Source organism: Barbus barbus, assembly GCF_936440315.1.
Source record: "Barbus barbus genome assembly, chromosome: 46".
NCBI classification, from domain to species: domain Eukaryota; kingdom Metazoa; phylum Chordata; class Actinopteri; order Cypriniformes; family Cyprinidae; genus Barbus; species Barbus barbus.
This window is the reverse complement of record NC_136724.1, coordinates 24,687,974-24,707,150: the sequence shown is the minus strand read 5'-3', so window position 1 is coordinate 24,707,150 and position 19,177 is coordinate 24,687,974. Positions and strand designations below refer to the sequence as shown.

At 34.3% G+C, this 19,177-nt stretch overlaps 1 protein-coding gene across 2 annotated transcripts in view; it reads right to left on the bottom strand.

The window, feature by feature from the left end:
- The window catches only part of l3mbtl4 (L3MBTL histone methyl-lysine binding protein 4), a 65,482-nt gene extending 46,573 nt beyond the window's left edge, over nt 1-18,909 (bottom strand). The window contains exons 1-5 of one of the 2 annotated variants that reach the window (XM_079408750.1): nt 18,854-18,909; nt 3,227-3,306; nt 1,489-1,578; nt 1,343-1,397; nt 697-782 (exon numbers count right to left, since the gene is read on the bottom strand). In XM_079408750.1, the coding sequence (XP_079264876.1) occupies nt 697-782; nt 1,343-1,397; nt 1,489-1,566 (219 nt within the window). In that variant the 5' untranslated portion in view covers nt 1,567-1,578; nt 3,227-3,306; nt 18,854-18,909. Of the gene's footprint in view, nt 1-696; nt 786-1,342; nt 1,398-1,488; nt 1,579-3,226; nt 3,307-18,853 lie in introns of both variants that reach the window. The other variant, XM_079408749.1, reaches the window with a different exon arrangement.
- Nucleotides 18,910-19,177: the final 268 nt, after the last annotated feature.

Genomic DNA, 19,177 nt, shown 5'->3' with positions numbered 1-19,177 from the left:
AACATTATTTTCTTCCATAGTATTCTTGTTTTCTAGTATAAATATCTACAAATTCTTGAATCAAGATGCATTTACTTGACCAGTAAAATTACTTAAGATATTATGTCTTTTCTCAAAATATTATCCAAATTTTGTTCGTTTTTGCTTATAACAAGTAAAAATATCTGCCAATGGGGTAAGAAAAAAATATCTTATTTTGATTTTGTTTTCAATTTTCTGGATTCTGTTATAAAGGTTAAATTAAGTTATGTTATGTCTAATTAATTGAAATAATGAAACTTACACAATTTAACAAAAAAAAAAGTAATTACTAATTTCATTTTTAGAGCTCTATAAAAATTAATATAATTTTAAAAGAAAATGTTATAATTTATTAATTAGTTTTTTCAGAAATTGTCTTTTCATTTTTCTAAATTTAAGTTTATTTATTAAGAAAAACAGTGGTATTTAAATGAAAGCATGAACAATTAGCAACTGAATTACTTTTAAAATGCAACTTAAAATGCATGATTCATTCAGGTTCAGAAATCATACAGCCGTGCATCTCAGAGTAATGTATCTCTGTGTTGAGAGTGACTCAGAGCTGATCCTGGAGTAGTAGTAATAGTATATATTTATTTAATGCCATGTCAGCATCTTAGGCTATTTTCATGGCAAAAACAATTAAATACAAGTATGCTGATCCTGGATCAGTACCTCAGTGAAGAGCTGCAGAGGAGCGGCTTGAGATCGCTCGTCCTCCAGATACTGATCCCAGGACCACGGCTTCTTCTTACTGCTCACTGCTGCGGAGAACACATGCAAATCAGACCCTGGACCACAAAACCAGTCATAAAGCTGAATAAATCATCTTTCCATTGATGTATGGTTTGTTATGATAGGACAATATTAGGCTGAGATACAACTATTAGAAAATCTGGAATCTGAGGGAGCAAAAAAATCTAAATATTGAGAAAATCTCCTTTAAAGTTGTTCAAATGAAGTTCTTAGCAATGCATATTACTAATCAAAAATGAAGTTTTGATATATTTACAGTAGGAAATGTACTAAATATCTTGATGGAACATGATCTTAATATCCTAATGATTTTTGTCATAAAAGAGAAATGTATAATTTTGATCCATACAATGTATTGTTGTCTATTGCTACAGATACACCTGTGCTACTGATGACTGCTTTTGTGCTGCAGGGACACATATAACAAACTTTCTGACTGATCAAAATATACACTAGAAGAAACATAATGAAATACAGACCGACATTAAAAACACTAGATAATATGAAGTCAAACTCCGCACAGTGTGTGTTTGTATGAAGCATGTAAGAAGATTCTGGTTCCTGCCTTGTGATGTAGAAACTTTATTCTTCATCTTTGTGGTTTCTTCTTTCGGTCTCTCCTGAGAAGCAGAAGAAAGTCTCATCAGTCTGTTCTGAGAGTCACTGAAGGTCAGAGGTCAGGGGTCAGGGGTCAGAGGTCACGGTACTCACACGCAGACTGTACTCGTCTGACACGTTTCTGGGGTTCAAACTGTGTTTCTTTCTCTTGCGGTCCTCACTCTGCATCATTAGAGATCGGCTCTGCAAAAATACAGGAAAAATGTGAAATATTATTCTAATGTAAAACAGCTGTTTTCTATGTGAATATCTATTAAACTGTAATGTATTTCTGTGATCTGCAGCTGTATTTTCAGCATCATTACTGCAGTCTTCAGTGTCACATGATCTTCAGAAATCATAATAATATACTGATTTACTGCTCAACAAACATTTCTGATTATTATCAATGTTGAAAATAACAATATTTTTGTGGAAACTGTGATGCATTTTATTTTTCACGCTTCACAGATGAATAGAAAGTTCAAAAAAACAGCTTTTATTTGAAATAGAAAATCTTTTGGTACATTATAAATGTCTTTACTGGCACTTTTGGTCAATTTAATGCATCCTTGATGAGTAAAAATATTAAGATCATAAAAAGCACCCTTTAAACAGTAAGGACACCAGGACAGGATGTAGATGTTTGGCTCCTTGTAAAGACAGTAAAATAATAAGCAGGATTTAACTCTGCTAGTTAACTGAACGCTGACGGTTTTAGAGTCTCAGACTCCAGCAGACCTCGTTAAGGCCGGTTTGCAGTGAGCTGATTTCCCAGAAGGCCGTTCAAAGCGACTGCGATGGATTACAGAGTTTAGAGAGTCACTACAGTGAAAAACTGCTGCAAACGATCTCACTTCAGCTCACATAAACCACACATTACAGCCCGCTGCTCATCTGGACGACTAGTTCGTTACTCTTACAGAAGCTTTGCTGCAATTAGCCCGGGGCCAGACGCCAACTACATGGTTGCTGTTGGGCAACTAGTAAAGAACAACAATTCTGGTTATTAAAAAACAACAACAACACACGGAATTGTGATTTTTCAAACAAAAATTGTTTTGATTGTGACGTTAAATCCTAAAAGAGCTCCAGGTTTGCTGCACAATTTCACTCAAAAATTATATATAACATAAAAATATATATAAATCAATATGGCTACAATAAATTTTAACAACTTAATTATTTTAACTATATATGTATATTATTTCAATGATTAAAATTAAACACAATAAGAAATATTACCATTGTAATATAAAATGTATAATTTATGTTTTTTAAAGTTAAATTTTTAAAAAATAATTTATTATTATTTTATTTGATATTAAAAATATTAAACAAAATAAGCAACACTGCTATTGTAATGTACAATTAAAGTTTTTCAATTTAAATTTAGTATTTGAAAATAATAATTTAATTTTAAAGTACACCTACTAATATTTGTTGTCTTTTTTAATTTCCAAAAGAGATTATAATGTGACCTAACTTGTTGACAAATTTACATAGATACGTGTAAATATTTATATGCATGTTTTTAGTAATCAATGTTATTAACAGATGCTTGACTCTGAAAAGTTTGTGCATAGAATTACTTTAATCACAGGCTTTGCGGTTTGATAATTACACAAAGCCATTTTGTAAATTCAGTTTGACTTTAATGAATCTTTCAGTAACTGGTCAAGCAGTTTAACCGCTCTCCTGACTAAATGAACATGATCTCTGGCACGTTCTGACGGCTGTTCATATTTGATAACGTGAGCTAGAACAGCATCATCACAGCATCTGAATCTTCAGAGAGAATTAAAACAAGCATCAGATCCAATCAGAAAGAGCGTCATATGAATGAACTGACCGGTCAGGGGTTCAGCCCGAACACATCCCGCTCAAACACAGGCTTCATCTGTCCCGGATCACACTGAACACCTACAGGACCTGAGAGAGACCAGACACATCCCATTAGAAGCCGCATCACAAACCAAAACCATTAAAAACAGGCTAACAGTTTTATTACTAGAAATAAAATACAGGTTAATATAAAATATAAAAAAAAATTAAACTCATTTATCAAGTTATCAAGGCAACATTTTCATTTAGTTTATCTTGAAGTACTAACAAACTAAAACTGAAATAAAAATGAATAAAAACCACATAGGCATTAAAAAAAATACAAGCAAAAATTCTAAAATAAAAAAACTAATCAAAATTAATAAAAACTAAAATGAAAACAAACAAAAAATAATAAAAACAATAGAGAAATTAAAAACTACAAAAAATTTGAAATCTTTAAAGTTAAAATTAAAATAAACAAAAACTAATTTTACAAATGACTAAAAACTACAAATTTAAAAAATCTACTAAAAATTTCTACATAGATAAGCTACAAAAACTACATAGATAAATGTAAAACCAAAAAATCTACTTAAAAATCAAACTTTAAAATTACAATAGAAAATCTAAACATAAAAATAACAACAGTATGTCAATGATACTCAAATAACACTGGCATGTAAATGAGCAAGACTTCTGGGGAAATAAACAGCAAGACGTTTCAAACGGCAAAACCTGATAGAGACATCTGTGGAGATAAAAACTGAATGAAGCATAAACATGAAGGTCTAATCTTCAATCACTCCAGCAGCCGGAGGAGCTGATGAAAGTCCCTGACGCTGATGCATGGGAGACTCTGATGAGGATTACGAACAGATCCAGTGAGTTATGACTGAACACATGAAACACTCTTCAGCCAAACATCTCACGCCAACATCAGCCTGATCTCTGCCACAGAGACCGCTTCGCAAAATGGGTTTTAAATGGACAAAAAAAATAGGTCTCCACATTTTGAAATATGTAACCAAATATGCTACAATTATAACAAATGTTACATTTCAGTTTCAAGAGCGGAATGTTCGTCGGGGTTTCTGAACATTTAAAATAAAAAAAGTTACATGACTTCTAGTTGTTCATCATTTATTGGACAAGGATTTTTTTTTTTACTCAATTTCTATGCTATAAAATATATATTCATAACAAAAATACCCAAGCTGTTTTAATATTTTATTATGGTGCTGTCAAACGATTAATCGTGATTAATTGCATCCAAAATAAAAGTTTTTGTTTACATAATATATGTGTGTGTACTGTGTATATTTATTATTTATATATAAACACACACACATACATTATATATTTAAGAAATGTATGTTGTGTTTATATATTAAATATTTATCTGTAATAAAAAAGCTGAATCACCATCTGAAGCTGAATAAATAATCTCTCCATTGATGTATGGTTTGTTATGATCGGACAATATTTGTCTGAGATACAACTATTAGAAAATCTGGAATCTGAGGGAGCAAAAAAATCTAAATATTGAGAAAATCTCCTTTAAAGTTGTTCAAATGAAGTTCTTAGCAATGCATATTACTAATCAAAAATGAAGTTTTGATATATTTACGGTAGGAAATTTACTAAATATCTTCATGCAACATGATCTTAATATCCTAATGATATTGCGGTACATAATAATTAAGCCCTCCAAATATCATATTCTACCTGTTCTGTCTGTGATTTTAGATAGCTCTAACAAGGAAACTCCCTGTTTCCACAGACCAGTTTCAATTCAGATTAATAGTCCACTGCCCCTGGGTCAGACCACATTCAGTTCAGATTGATAGAAGACTCTCTCAGTGAACATTTAGCCTAGATATCACTCACCCAAAGTCAAGACCTGATATTACATTACAAAATTTAAGCTGTTCAAAAGCACATATAGTTCTTGTTTTCAAAGACCCCTTTCAGTGCAGACTGATATTACAGTACACAGTATCACTCAGCCAATGGCTAATGATGAATTATACAATAAAAATGATTATAAAACACCCATAAAATGTCATATAAACAAAATTGTGTTTCCTTTTTCCTTCTGAATTTAAAGACAAAACTGGTCGTATATGAGTTTTTGGAGGGCTTTTATTTTGTAATGCAACATCAGATCGTCTTGAAACTGGTTGAGAGACACCCAGGGGCAGTGGACTATTAATCTGAATTGAAACTGGTCTGTGGAAACAGGGAGTTTCCTTTTTAGAGCCATCCAAAATCACAGACAGAACAGGTAGAATATGAGATTTGGAGGGCTTTTATTATGTACCGCAACATCAGATACTCTTGAAACTGGTTGAGAGACACCCTGGGGTAGTGGACTATTAATCTGAATTAAAAGTGGGGTGTGGAAACAGAGTTTTTTTGTGGAGACGGGGGGTTTTATTTTTATAACTGTGTATTTACAGATAAAAATGGTTAAATGCAAGTTGTAAAAGGCTTTTATTTAGTTATTTCTCATCAGAATTTTTTTTCATATTAATTGGTCTATTTATTTATATCAAACCGTTTTAAATGTATTATTTTTATTTATTGATTGACAGAGAAACTGGCTGAATGAATGCCAGAGATCGCTTGAGTTTTTACTCTGTATCACCGGAACGCTAGTATATGTGCACACCACAAACTAACGTGGCGGCTAGAATGACCGTGTTTTTCAAAATTATAGACAGGAATAATTATAACTCTATTACAGAGATTTGTGAAATAAAATTCCATTATTTTTTAGTAGCCTACCCCCCCTCCCCGGTCTGGAAATTGCGGTTTCCTCATAAAAGCAACTAATGCACGCTGTTAATCACTTAAACTTGTCCACTAACGTGATCGGCTGAATGCTCCGCTACCTCTCCTCCTCTAATCACATGCCGGATCATCACCCCGCTTTGTTCCGGGACCTCCACATTTACAAATTAAGCACTGCCAAGAGCTAACCCTAAATAACACATTCAGGTCGTTTTGACTTTGCAACTTTGCAAATGCTTTAAAACCCTCAAAATAAGCATCATTTATTTAAATATAAATTCAAATTTAAATACAATTATACTTAAGGCAATATTTCTGATTTTTGTTTAGTTTAAGCTGATGTACTAAAACCTAAAACTGAAATAAAAATGAATAAAAACTATACAGACATATTTAAAAATAATAAAAATGACAACAGCAGACAACAAAATTACTAAAACATTAAGTAAAATTAAAATAAAATCTAATTCAAAATAAAAACTGTAATAGCACATCAAAGTGTGTTCGAGCGGCGCATCGATGAGAAAAGTGAATTATTCAGTGTCTCTCCATGTTTCTCCACAAACACACAAAGAGCATTAAAAAATGAAGAGATAAATAAATGAAGCCAGAGCTGGCAATAACATACAACTAAAAATGCTGTTTTCCATAAAACATTTGCTGATATTTAATGTTCGTTTGACAGAACGAGCTCATTTTAAATATCAAAATAATTCACAGCCCTGCATCTTAAATAAACCTGATGATCTCCAAAAACTATCACATACTGTACAGTTATTTCACAAAATACAAATGAAGATTTTTCAGTTTATACACACATATATCAGCTTTAATGCACTCAACACAACAACAGCAGCCTAAGATCAAGTTTCAGAATGACACAGATCAGGGTTTGTGGGGTTTTCTGATGGTTAAGAGGAAGAACACAATAAAAACTGCTGTACTACAAAATATCTGGTGAGCAAGTGTGACGTGAAAGAGCAAAACAGAAACTATTTATGGAATCACAAAATGAGTAAGAAATTAGCATTAGATTTCATTTGAAATGTATCATTTAACTTACAATCTGGAGTGGAAAAATATGTTCAAATACTCCATTTAATGTAAAAATACTCTTTAACCTGTTACCCTGCGCCCCTATTTTTGAGCATTTTGTAAAAAACGATATAACCAAATAAAAATGTCTGTAGCTCTTGAACCCTAAGGTCTATATTTAAAAATCTGGTGTTGTTTGAAACTAGACACTTGATCCTTTGTTACTCTAGAGTCATAATAACTCAAAATTAGTATAGCAATAGAGTAAAACAAGGTAAAATATACATGAAATTGACTCGCGATATGTTTTAATGAAGCTCACTAAGGGAAAAATGGATGAGACTTTCATGCCAAAGGCCTGAAAACACCATAAAGATAAAGCTGAACATCTGACCATGTTTTGATTCAAATTTGAGGATGATACTCCCAAAAATGTAGTTTCTGTAAGCTTTTATTTAAAAAAAATCTAGGCGTCCTTTCAAAAAAGCCATTTGGAGACCCCAAATAGACACTTTGTAAACAAATGTCCAAATGAGTCAAAACTACATAATACATATATGTATATCAATTCAGAACTGCTCTGCCCACCAAAACACACAATAAAAAACTATTTCTGAACAGCATTTGTAGTGCTGACTCATTTAGTCATTTGGTTAGTCTACAAATGGCATTTTTGAAAAAAAACGCCTAAATATTTCCTGAAATAAAATATGAAATAATAAATTTTTTATAGGTAAAGACTTACAGAAAGTACATCTTTATGGTATTTCATTTCAAGAAAAGCTTTGGAAAAGTCATTTGGATATTTTATTTCAAGAAAAGTCTAGGAATCCTTTCAAAAATGCTATTTAGAGACTCCATAAGACACTGCATACTACATATGTATATCAATTCAGAACTGCTCTACCAATGAAACCACAAAAAAACACAAAACTATTTCAGAATTTGAACATAACTAAACAGTCTTTATTCTGAACAATTCCAATAATGAAAACAGTGAACCAAAACAGATTTGATCATTTTTGAACTAGTGAAAACACAAAACATGCAAAATACATTGTTTTTACAACATTTGTATTTTTTATTTATTTTATATGGTGAATATTATGAATATTACTATTTTACTAATATAGTAATAGATTACTATTACTAATATTACTAAATAATAATAAAAAAAAACTATTTACAGTATTTACAGTGGAGGAAGACGCTCTAGCAGCCACTAAAATATATTTTTTTCTGACCATCTGGATTCACCAGACCTCTGAAAAGACAGGGAAGAGTGAGAGAAAAAGAGTGAGAAAGTGTGTAAGCAAAACAAATCAAACTTGCAACACTGTTTACATTTTGTACACACACACACACACGCGCGCACGCACACACACACAATAACCGGGACATACCCACAAACAAACACACCCACCCACCCACACGAACAAAACTCATGTAATCCCCTCATATTATCCCTCTCCGTTGTCATTTTTAGAATCTAAAACAGCTAACATGAAACAAAAGCTGCAAATACATGATAAAGACACATAAACATTCAAGAGGAGGGTGGAGACACTTACGTGCTAATGCTATCCACGCTTCCCAGCGATCTCAGCGCGTATTCGGCTACTAAATTAGCCATTTTTCTCCCCACGTCCTCCAAAACACCACCAAACGCCACAGAAACACTTCTCAAGTCGAAGATCCACGATGGAGAGATTCAGATGTGAGCTTTGGACAACATCTGTTCGCTGATAGCCAGTCTGTGTAGCGCTGCGACGCCATTATGTGTACGCTTCATGCGTAACCCGAGAGCGCACGAAAACACACGGACAATACGCCGAGCTATTCTCTAAACAATCTTACGTAAACTATTCAAACTGTCAATCACTTTAAACGTCCTTGTGGTTGGCTAACACTTCCATCCATCAAAACTGTGCTGGCGAGGCATTGGCTGGGTTCAAACACCCCTATTGTGATGTGTCCGGATTGACACCTCGCTGACCCATTCACGGACGCGCTTACTGTCCCGGGTTATAACAGCTCCTGCGATTGAAGGAGAGAGACGAGGGAGGGCTATTCTTACTCGGAAGAGACGATTCTGCTGGAAATAGATGGCGTTTCAAAGCTGGAATACGAATTATAATCGATATTTATTGGAAAATGGACGCTATCGATAACTATAACTCGAATCGCTTATGTAAACAAAGGAGGATCTATCGTGTTTTCCCCTATTTTTTCGTTGTTTTGGATTAAAAAGTGGATGCATTTTGAAGAGTGGACCCTTCTCTTGAAATGTATGCTGGTGTGTCTTGGAATAGTCTGAGCTGACCAGCGCTATTGGCGATCAAACGTGAGTACTGCGGTTCGCTTTGTTCATTTTAAATGGCCGGTCTTTCAGCATTTCTGTTAACCCTTTCCTCTCTGGTGTATTGATTTCAAAAACAAGCTCACATCGTTAATCTTGAGTGTTTTAGCTTTCAAATGATATATAGTTAATGATAATTGATTGAATATTGTTCTAAAACAAAGGTAATAAAAAGTCCGACCACGCCCGACCACGCCCTTCCGGCCCGCCCGCGGGCCGATGCGGGTTAACAGGTTAATTTGTAATCTGGCTCAGATTCAGACAGGAATCATGTGTTTGTGGTGTTTTTCTGCTGATTAATAGAGAATACAAGACACTTTCACTGCACAAACGATTCTCAAAAACAAAAATGCTACAAAATGCATCTTCTTTAGTGAGAAAAAAAGAGCAAAACAGATGCTTTTTGGAATCGGCTCGTAAAATGAGCATGAAAGAGTGTTGGATTTCATAGGGCAGATTTAATGCATCATTAAAATAAAGTCAAACAACTCACAAGTCATTGTGTTTCTGTCACACGCTTTCCTCCCATTCAAATCTCAAACAACAGAACCGCTGTGACTCTCTGCAGTTTCCTCCTTCAGACGCACGACTCAAATAAAACCTTCAGAACTACACAGCTCACCCACAAATCATCATTCTGTCATCATGGCATTCAAAACCGGTTTGATTTTTTCTCTTCTGTGGAAAGGAGAAGCTCTAAAGAATGTGCTCATCATTCAGCTACAACAAACACAGACTGAAACTCCAAAAATGACAAGCAAGCAGCATAAAGAATCATAACAGCAGTCCAAATGACTCGTATGATGCTTTATATCTGAAACAGACGGATGAGAGGAATAGTGATGTTTGATTGATGAACAAATTGACAAGCTCATTTTGAATCGGTTGATTAACTTCACAAAACCTGCTTAAATGATTCACTCATAAACCAGACTATTTCAGTTCTTGAGTTCAACTCACTGATTCAATGAATGAATGAGGCATTTATATAGCGCTTTTATTGGGTATTTCTGTACACCCAAAGCGCTTTACAATCATATGGGATCTTATAATCAATCAATGAATCTTTTGAATCAGATGATTCACCTGACAAAATCCACCTAAATGATTCACTCACAAATCTGAATGATTTAGTTCTTAAGTTCAACTCAAATGCTTTGAACACTTCACATGAGTCATATGGACTGCCGTGAATCTTTCATGTCTTGTTTTGCAGCTTTGTCTCACACGCACGCATGCATTCATCATCTGAGCATTTATGAAGCCAAAACCGATCCCAAGAAACAACAAAACACGAAAATAAAATCCAAACCAAATCACACAATAAAAAATGATTTTTCAAAGCTGTAAATAAAACAAAGATTACTGTAGTACATTTTTCAAGCAAATGCATTTCTTTCTACTTCAAAATTCAAGATGACTCCCTGTTTCTGTCTAATTATGTGTGAGATCTACTGATTGAAAACGGTTTCTACACTGATTTCTTGCACAATAACTGAATCTCCAAAACTGAAAAAACATCCCAAACAGCAAGAGCTGAGTCTGATGATTCTGCAGTATTTACATGACTGTTCCTGATAAACACACATAACAGAACAGCTGAGAGAGAGACCTTACAATAAACAGAGAAAAGTGTTCAAGTCAAACACATCAAACTCAAACCTCACTGACAGCAAGTCTTTGTGCAGTAAATACAGTGTTAAAAAAATACTTGATGACCAGAGGAACATAATTAGTGAATGCAGAACGAGTGACTCTTTACGTCTGAATGAACTCATGCATGACAGCTGATGATCACCTTCATCTCGCTCTTTTTTAATTTAATCACACAATCATTATGAACAGTTTCATTAAGTTTTAATGGAAACCAAAAATCCTGAAAATCCTCATTTGGCCAAAAATGACCTGCTTGTAAATCTCTCATTATAGTAAATCTTGGATTCAATCTTTTTATCAGCTGCTTTTCTTTGGATGAGCACAGGTTTGTGTTTCCTTCTGGAGCTGATTGATTGTAGGTCTCATTGATCTGAACTCATGCGCCTCAGTTTCTGAGTGAAAAAGCATTATTTGTGGATCGCATAGTTGAGCTGCACAAGATCAGATCAAGAAAACTATTGGATGAAAATCATTGGATTATATCATAATAAGAAATTCATAACAATTATGAATCTTAGGCTGATATTTTTTGACAGGGAACAGCACAAGTGGAAAAAAATCCCCTAAAAAGTACAAAAATTATAAAAAGTTTTTGGGGGATATTATTATAACCCGTGTCAGTAAGTTTTAGTCCAATTCAACAACATAAACGAGCACTTTCTGGAAAAAGAAACCTCCTCTCTGACCAGAACACAACATCAGAGTTAAACAGTAAAAGATTACCACCTAAAAACAGGGTTAACTTAAAATAAAACCAAAACCATTTAACATTTACTTTGTTTTTTATTTCAGTTCATATTTATTTTAATTCAAGTAACAATTTATAAACTTCAATGTTGCCAAGGCAACATTTATCATTTTAAATTAGTAACATGATGTAATAAAATTAAAACTGAAATTGAATGAATAAAAACTATATAACTAAATATGTAAAAAAAAAAAAAACTACTAAAAATAACGAGGGGGACAAAACTGAAAACTAAATTAATAAAATTAGAATTAAAAAAATTTAAATACAGCAAAAAAACCTGATTAAAAATGTTAATGAAAACTATAAAAGTATCTCAATGATACTAAAATAACTGCCTAATAACAACAACAACAACAAATAATAATGATAATAAAACTTCACAAACTATGGAAAACACAGAACATGCACTTCCCCACGGGCCCGTTTCATAAAACTAGTTTAGTCTGGTTTAGGGTGTATTCACACCTGTCTTGTTTAGTTCGATTAAAATGAACTCTGGTTCGTTTCCCGTTTTGGTGTGGATCTTTCACACTCCGGTCGCACCAATCAACCGCACCCAGACCCATCTGAAGAGGTGGTCTCAGCTCGGTTCCAAACGAACTCTGGTACGGGCCGTTTAAGGTGTGAATATGAACCGGCCTCGATCCGACCCAATTGCTGAAAGCACACTCAGAAACACATATAGTGCTGTTGTTTGCATCTCAATCGCTTAAATCCCTTGTTTTTAAACCGCAATGCCTAAAAACACGTGCAAATTATGCGTTTTCGTGACCATAGCGCCCACAGCAACGAGTGCACTAAATAGGCTAAAGATTGCCGCATGAATGTGTCTGGGGGAAACAGTAAGGATATATTTGAATTATTTATTAATAAACTAGTGTTTTCTGAGTCAGATGACTCGCCATCTCCTCATTGGACTCTTCTTTAGAAAGAAATGCATCTTTACGGATTATAATGCAAGAGTTTTACTACGTTTTGTAGTAATTCAAAGCTTTCTATAGATATATTCATCATGTCTGTAAGGAAAATATTCAAGGAAGAGTTTCGGTTCATGTTTGTGAAGCGCTCCTGTTCAAGACTGGGACGGCAAGCGATCTATTAGTTCTCTTTATTTTAGAAAAGCACTATGTTTTCTTGATATTGTGAGTGCACACAAATAAAAACAGACCCGTTACAGTTCCGAACGATGTGTTATTCTTACCTTTATGAGCAACAATTACGGAGTATTTCATTAGTTTCCACTGATGTCCTGAAGCGTCCACTCTCCGCACAAACGACTGGAGATGCGCCTAGCGCACATTTATCTAGGTTAAGTGCTTAAACTAACATTTTGATATGCTTTAAGTATTTTATATCTATAGATTTTATTTTCGGCAAGTCGTAATTACATTAAGTAATTACACATTGTCTCATTTGATGCTCATAAGTTTCTTTATATTGCGTTAGTATCTCATAACAGCAAATCAGTAAAAGAATAAAAATTGCACTACGAAAGATCTCCATGATTAGCCTGTTTTTGCACTTCCTGTTTTCCCTGCTTGAGAATTCCTGTCCAATGAATGGATGACCTTGGCACATGTCTGGTTTTGTTTACAGTTTCTGGTTCACTTGCAAAAAGGGCCGTGTGAAAGCGAACCGCACCAAACAAACAAACAAACAAACATTCTATTTGGTCCGGACCAAAGCAAGTGAATTATCGGATCTTCCTGGTGTGAATACAGCCTTATTGTCACTTGATTTGGTTTCCGAAAGCAAAATTAGCATAGCTCAAGCTCACTGTGATAACTTATGCTGAGAAAGTAAGCTGGTCTGGAGCAGGCTAAGCTGAGCTCCTCTAACTCTGACCAATAGGAATGCATTGATATGACTCTCTCAAATACAATTAGTTGACTTTATTAGTCCAAAAATAAAAGTATACAGAAAATGCAACTTAAATAATCAACTAAATACAACTATAGGCTACAACCAACTGTATTTAATGTTTTTTTTGAAGATATGAATCATTTGAACACAGTTGCTGCTTGAGCGTTCAGTTTCCAGCCATGCAGCCTTTCTCTGGGGTTTTAGGACAGATGTACCTTTTATGGTTATTAGTAGAACATTAAACATTACAATCTAAAATTGCTCTTTAAAGCATTAAAAGCACTAAATTAAAAGTTAAAATCACTGAATTAAAAACGAAAATAATAGAAATCGGACTAGATTTGAACTGATAAGAGGAACACATGTAACTCATTTGAGCTAGTAGAGCGGTATTAAGCTTACATTTAATTTACAGCTACTGCTATCATAAAAATACACTTATATGTACGATTAAAATTCTACATGTGTCACATTTAATGTCCAACAACAAATATTTTAGCAGAATGTATATTTTATTCAGAATTATTGTGCTATTACTCTATTCTGCTCTGTCTGTGTAGCACAGCAGTGTTCGCCCGCTCCTGACAGATATATGGATATATTTGCATGACTTTCTAACATTTACAGATGAAGAATATACCTGTGACGTGTCAGTTATGCACTGAGGAAAACACACCGTCTCAAATGCATTAAACAGCACAGATATTCTCTGTTTGCCATGGTGCATCGATCTGATCCATGATCAAGCGTGCACATCACATTATCCTGACTCACTGAACCTGGATCCAATTAGTGAGATTGTGTGAACTTAAATTGTCGTTTATGAAACCGCTTTAGTCCCGATTGATTTGTTAGGTTATTTCAAGTCAGGTTTTGGACTTTAATCCCCGCTTTTCTTAGCCTCTTTTATGAAACCAGCTAATAGTAGTATATTTTTATTTAATGCCATGTCAGCATCTTAGGCTTATTTTAATGGCAAAAACTATTTAAAAAATACAATTATAACAAATACAATAAAAACCAGAAAACAAACAAACACAAGTTATATTACACAAGATTTTTGACATTAATATATGACAAAAATTCTGTGTGACACACTCACACACACACATGCACACTCACTCACTCACACGTGTACACACTCACAACTGAGCAGGAAGTGATGTGTGGCAGCCATTCAGCAGGAAACATTTCAACAACTTCCTGGCACAGAAGTCCAAACAAACAAGAGAGGAGCAGCATTATCTGCCGTTACGAGCCGATCGCATGTGAAAATCCAACAAGACACTTCTGATATCCATAAACAACCATTACACGCCAGTTAACTAAAGCACCCCGTTCACACAGACGCAGCGCTTCCTCTGAGCTGCTAACACTGCTGTTTTAATGCACTTACACTAGCTCTCTATTCCTGGAACTATAACATCCGCTTTAAAAGAATCCCTCTAAACTGATGCTTGATGATAGAGGCGAACATGAAGCACTTCATCTGAAACTACTGCATAAAGCATTCATCATTATTCTTTATTATCATACACTCAACTCTTAGAGCGCATATGAACAGAGCAAATATTATGAATTAGTTTGCCACTCTGTAGAATATGAAGCACAAAGGGGTTTCAAATATTAAAAAGCGTTGTTATAAAAAACACACAATTTAACTTTTACATTCATAAACATTTAACCTTAAATCTTTTTTAAAGCACTGCGTTGGCTGCAAAGTCAATCAGGGTTATTATAATTAACTAAAACTGAAACTATAACTAAAAAAAGAAAAAAGTAGTTACTTGAAATAAAATAAACATTAAATATAAAGTATAAGAAAATAAAAACCTTTCATTTAATCTATTCAACATCTCATTTTCATTTAGTTTAACTTGATAAAATATCTAAAACTAAACTAAAATTAATGAAAACTATATAGAAATTAAAAAAACTGAGAAAAATGACAAACAACAAATAACTAAAATAAAAAATATAAAAACTGCTTCAAAGTATGAATAAAAACTATAATAGTATCTCAATTATACAAAAATAAGGTCACTTCTGTTTACATAATTCTTATATAATCATATTTATATATATAATAGTTATACTTAGCAGTAATTATATAATTGTTTCTAGTAGGGGTGTGCGATATTGACAAAAAATAATATCTCAATATTTTCTGGGATTTTATCACTAATAATAATCAGATGATATTTAGCTGAGTGTGTTATTGTGCTGGTATCTTAAGGCAGCTGACTCCTGAAGTTTCTGATAATCTTCATATATCACTTCACACTGATAGAAATTCATCTTTTCCAAAGAAGCTTAAATATTTTTACATTTTATGGCCATTTTTCCCTTCACAAAGCCATTTTTTCTAAAAGTGTGCATCATCTTATGAGTCAATTTCTTACTTTTAATCAGTCGGTTAGAATAATAAAGACATTTTTGGGCTGCTTCCAGGCAAATTAAATCAGTATCAATAAAAAGAATCTTTGAAATGAAGTGTTTAGATGTGTTTACACACTGTTTAAAGGGGTCATATGATGCTAAAAACAACATTATTCTGTGTATTTGATGGAATGCAATGTGTTTACGTGGTTTAAGCTTAAAAAACACATTGTTGCTCCTCTCTGCCCTGACTTTCTGAAACACGTCAATCTTTACAAAGCTCATCGTTCTGAAAAGCGTGCTGTGCTCTGATTGGCCAGCTATCCAGTGCGTTGTGATTGGTCGAATACCTCAAGCATATGACGGAAATGTTACCATATTTGGAATCACACAGCGTCTCCATGACAACAATACTACAGCAAGAATAAAAGTACGCCTTCTTTCTTTGTGTAAACATTTGGGCGGAGTTATGCAAATCTTCCCACACAGATATGTGGGGGCGTGTTTAAATGAGGTGTTTCATATATTAAACTTTGATAAAGAATATCTCTTTGGGTTTGAGACTTCAGTCCTTGCTATTTTACGGATCTTATCGATGCACAAACAGCTTGTAACACTCCAGAGACAAAGCAAAACTTGAAATAGCATCATATCACCCTCTTAATGCAGCTCAGGGGGACAAGAATGCTTTTAACCTGCAGTTACAAATATTTTAAACAAAATGTTGAAAACTGATATTTGAAATTATTTAAAAAATGAAAAGATACTTTAAAGTGAAATTAAAACCACCAGTATGTGGCAGTAAGTCACTGTTAATAAGTGATTCATTCCGATTGAACCGAATCATTTAAACATGATTCATTCAGGAACGAATCACCGTCATGTTGCTCAGAGACACAGAACAGTGCTGTAGCTGTGTTTGGAATTATTTCTGTTGGTGAAATACAGAAAACAGGCAATGTGGTGTCTAAAACTGAATTCTCTTAATATTAACTGCTTTATGAAATTAATATAACATTTGTAATCATGCAGTTATTAGGAGGTGAAAAACTGGCATTAAATGATATAAATATATAATTTTCTGCCCCATATCTTGAATTTAGTGATTTAGTGATCATTTTAAGTGCATTTATTAGACTGAATCATGCAATGAAAGAACTCTAAATGCACACGCACTAATCTAACCTACTAGACTCTGTAGGGGTGTTTTCTTTGGTTTTTGCAATATACTCGATAATGTTAAAACAACAATTATGATATTGTCACAGACTATATATTGCACACCCCTAGTTTGTAGTAATGATGGCAAAATTCATAATTTCTCCATTTCTGAATGGAATCCATTCCAGCATAAATTCATCACTCGTATCATATCAAATGAGTTGACATGAAACATGAAGAGGTTTTAATGCCCTCATTATTAAAAACATGATGATTAACTCGTTTAATCCCACCGCTCACAATAGTGACCATAAAAAAGGGTTTCATTTATAAAGCTCTAAAAACCTTACTGATGGATGTTTTAGTGCACTTCCTGCAAATATGGAAAAGATAAATGATCTCAATTAAATGTGCAATCAGTTTAATTCCTGTTTGAAGATGAGGACTGCATCAGACGCCAAAACAAGAGACTAGTAAAGTGTGTGTGTGTGTGTTCACTGCTGTGTGTATGTGTGTTCACTGCTGTGTGTGTGTGTGTGTGTGTGTGTTCACTGCTGTGTGTGTGTGTGTGTGTGTTCACTGCTGTGTGTGTGTGTGTTCACTGCTGTGTGTGTGTGTGTGTGTGTGTTCACTGCTGTGTGTGTGCACGTTGGATGGGTTAAATGTAGAGCACAAATTCCAAGTATGGGTCACCATACTTGGCTGAATGTCACTTCACTTTTTTTTTTTTTTTTTTTTTTTACAAAAAAGTAACAGTTTTGAAATATGTTGATGGTTGTATTTGTGTCTTTTATTGCAGTATTTCTATTAGTGTTGTATAAGGGTTATTAATGCATTATAGTAACCCTAGAATATGATCAAACTATTCAGTACACATTATCCCACCGACCATAAAACGGTTTTTCTACACACTTTTACAAAAAAATTATTATTATTTCAAAGGGTCACTAACAACACATTTGGATATTTTCAGGTCTGGGAATCATCTGGGATTCAACGGGTTAACTAAACAACACAACTTTAGTCAGGATCAGCATCATCTGACCAGAAGCCTTCCTGAGGATTGCTTCTGAAAGCATCAAAAGCAGAGTCCTAAACTGAAAACTGAAAGTAAACACGGCATTTCTCTACAATAAACCATTTTAACGCTGTCCACACAGAACTGATTGAGGGAACTAGCTGAGGTCCATGAAATCTGAAGTAAAGGTGCAATTCAACAGGTGCAGCAGCTCCGAGAAGACTGAAGAAGAAAGAGAAACACACACAACATCCAGGACGAGAGCAGGAAAATGGCGACTTCAGCACAAACACACACATGTGATGACAGACAGACAGAGAATGAGATGAGAAGAACACGACAGATCTCGCTCTGGAGAAACTGCAGGAGTGGAACAATGTAACATTCGCGGCGCGTCAGCGGCTGACGGAGAAACATTGTAACGCGTCACACTTCAAACACACACGAGCTACATCTTCATCTCCACTGGCTTTAAACGACAGAAACACACACATTAGCCGAGCAGCGTTAACACACACACACAACTGCGGCTGTAGGGAACTCACACACACATCCCACTCCTCGCGACACAATCTCACACCTGTGGAGCAGATTAAACACAAAAGCGCAGATTGTGGCTCATATGATGAATTCTTACCCGCACTCAGAGCCTGAGAGATCCGCCAGACAGACAGCACTGAGCAGTGCGCATGCGCAGCACACAAGCCCTCTACTGGAGGAGCGAGATCACATGACCAGAGCAAACAACAACACATCAGCATCTCTAGAATATTCTCAACTCATCTAATCACCTCACACTAGCAAATCTTTGACACAAACTACGTTTTCCCTCGATGATAATGATTATAATAACAAAATAAAGAAACATTTTGGACAATTGAAGTGTGATACATTAACATGAAATATATTATTTTTATCATAAATGTCAGTGTGTTTAGCTAAACAAAAACACACCTGAATT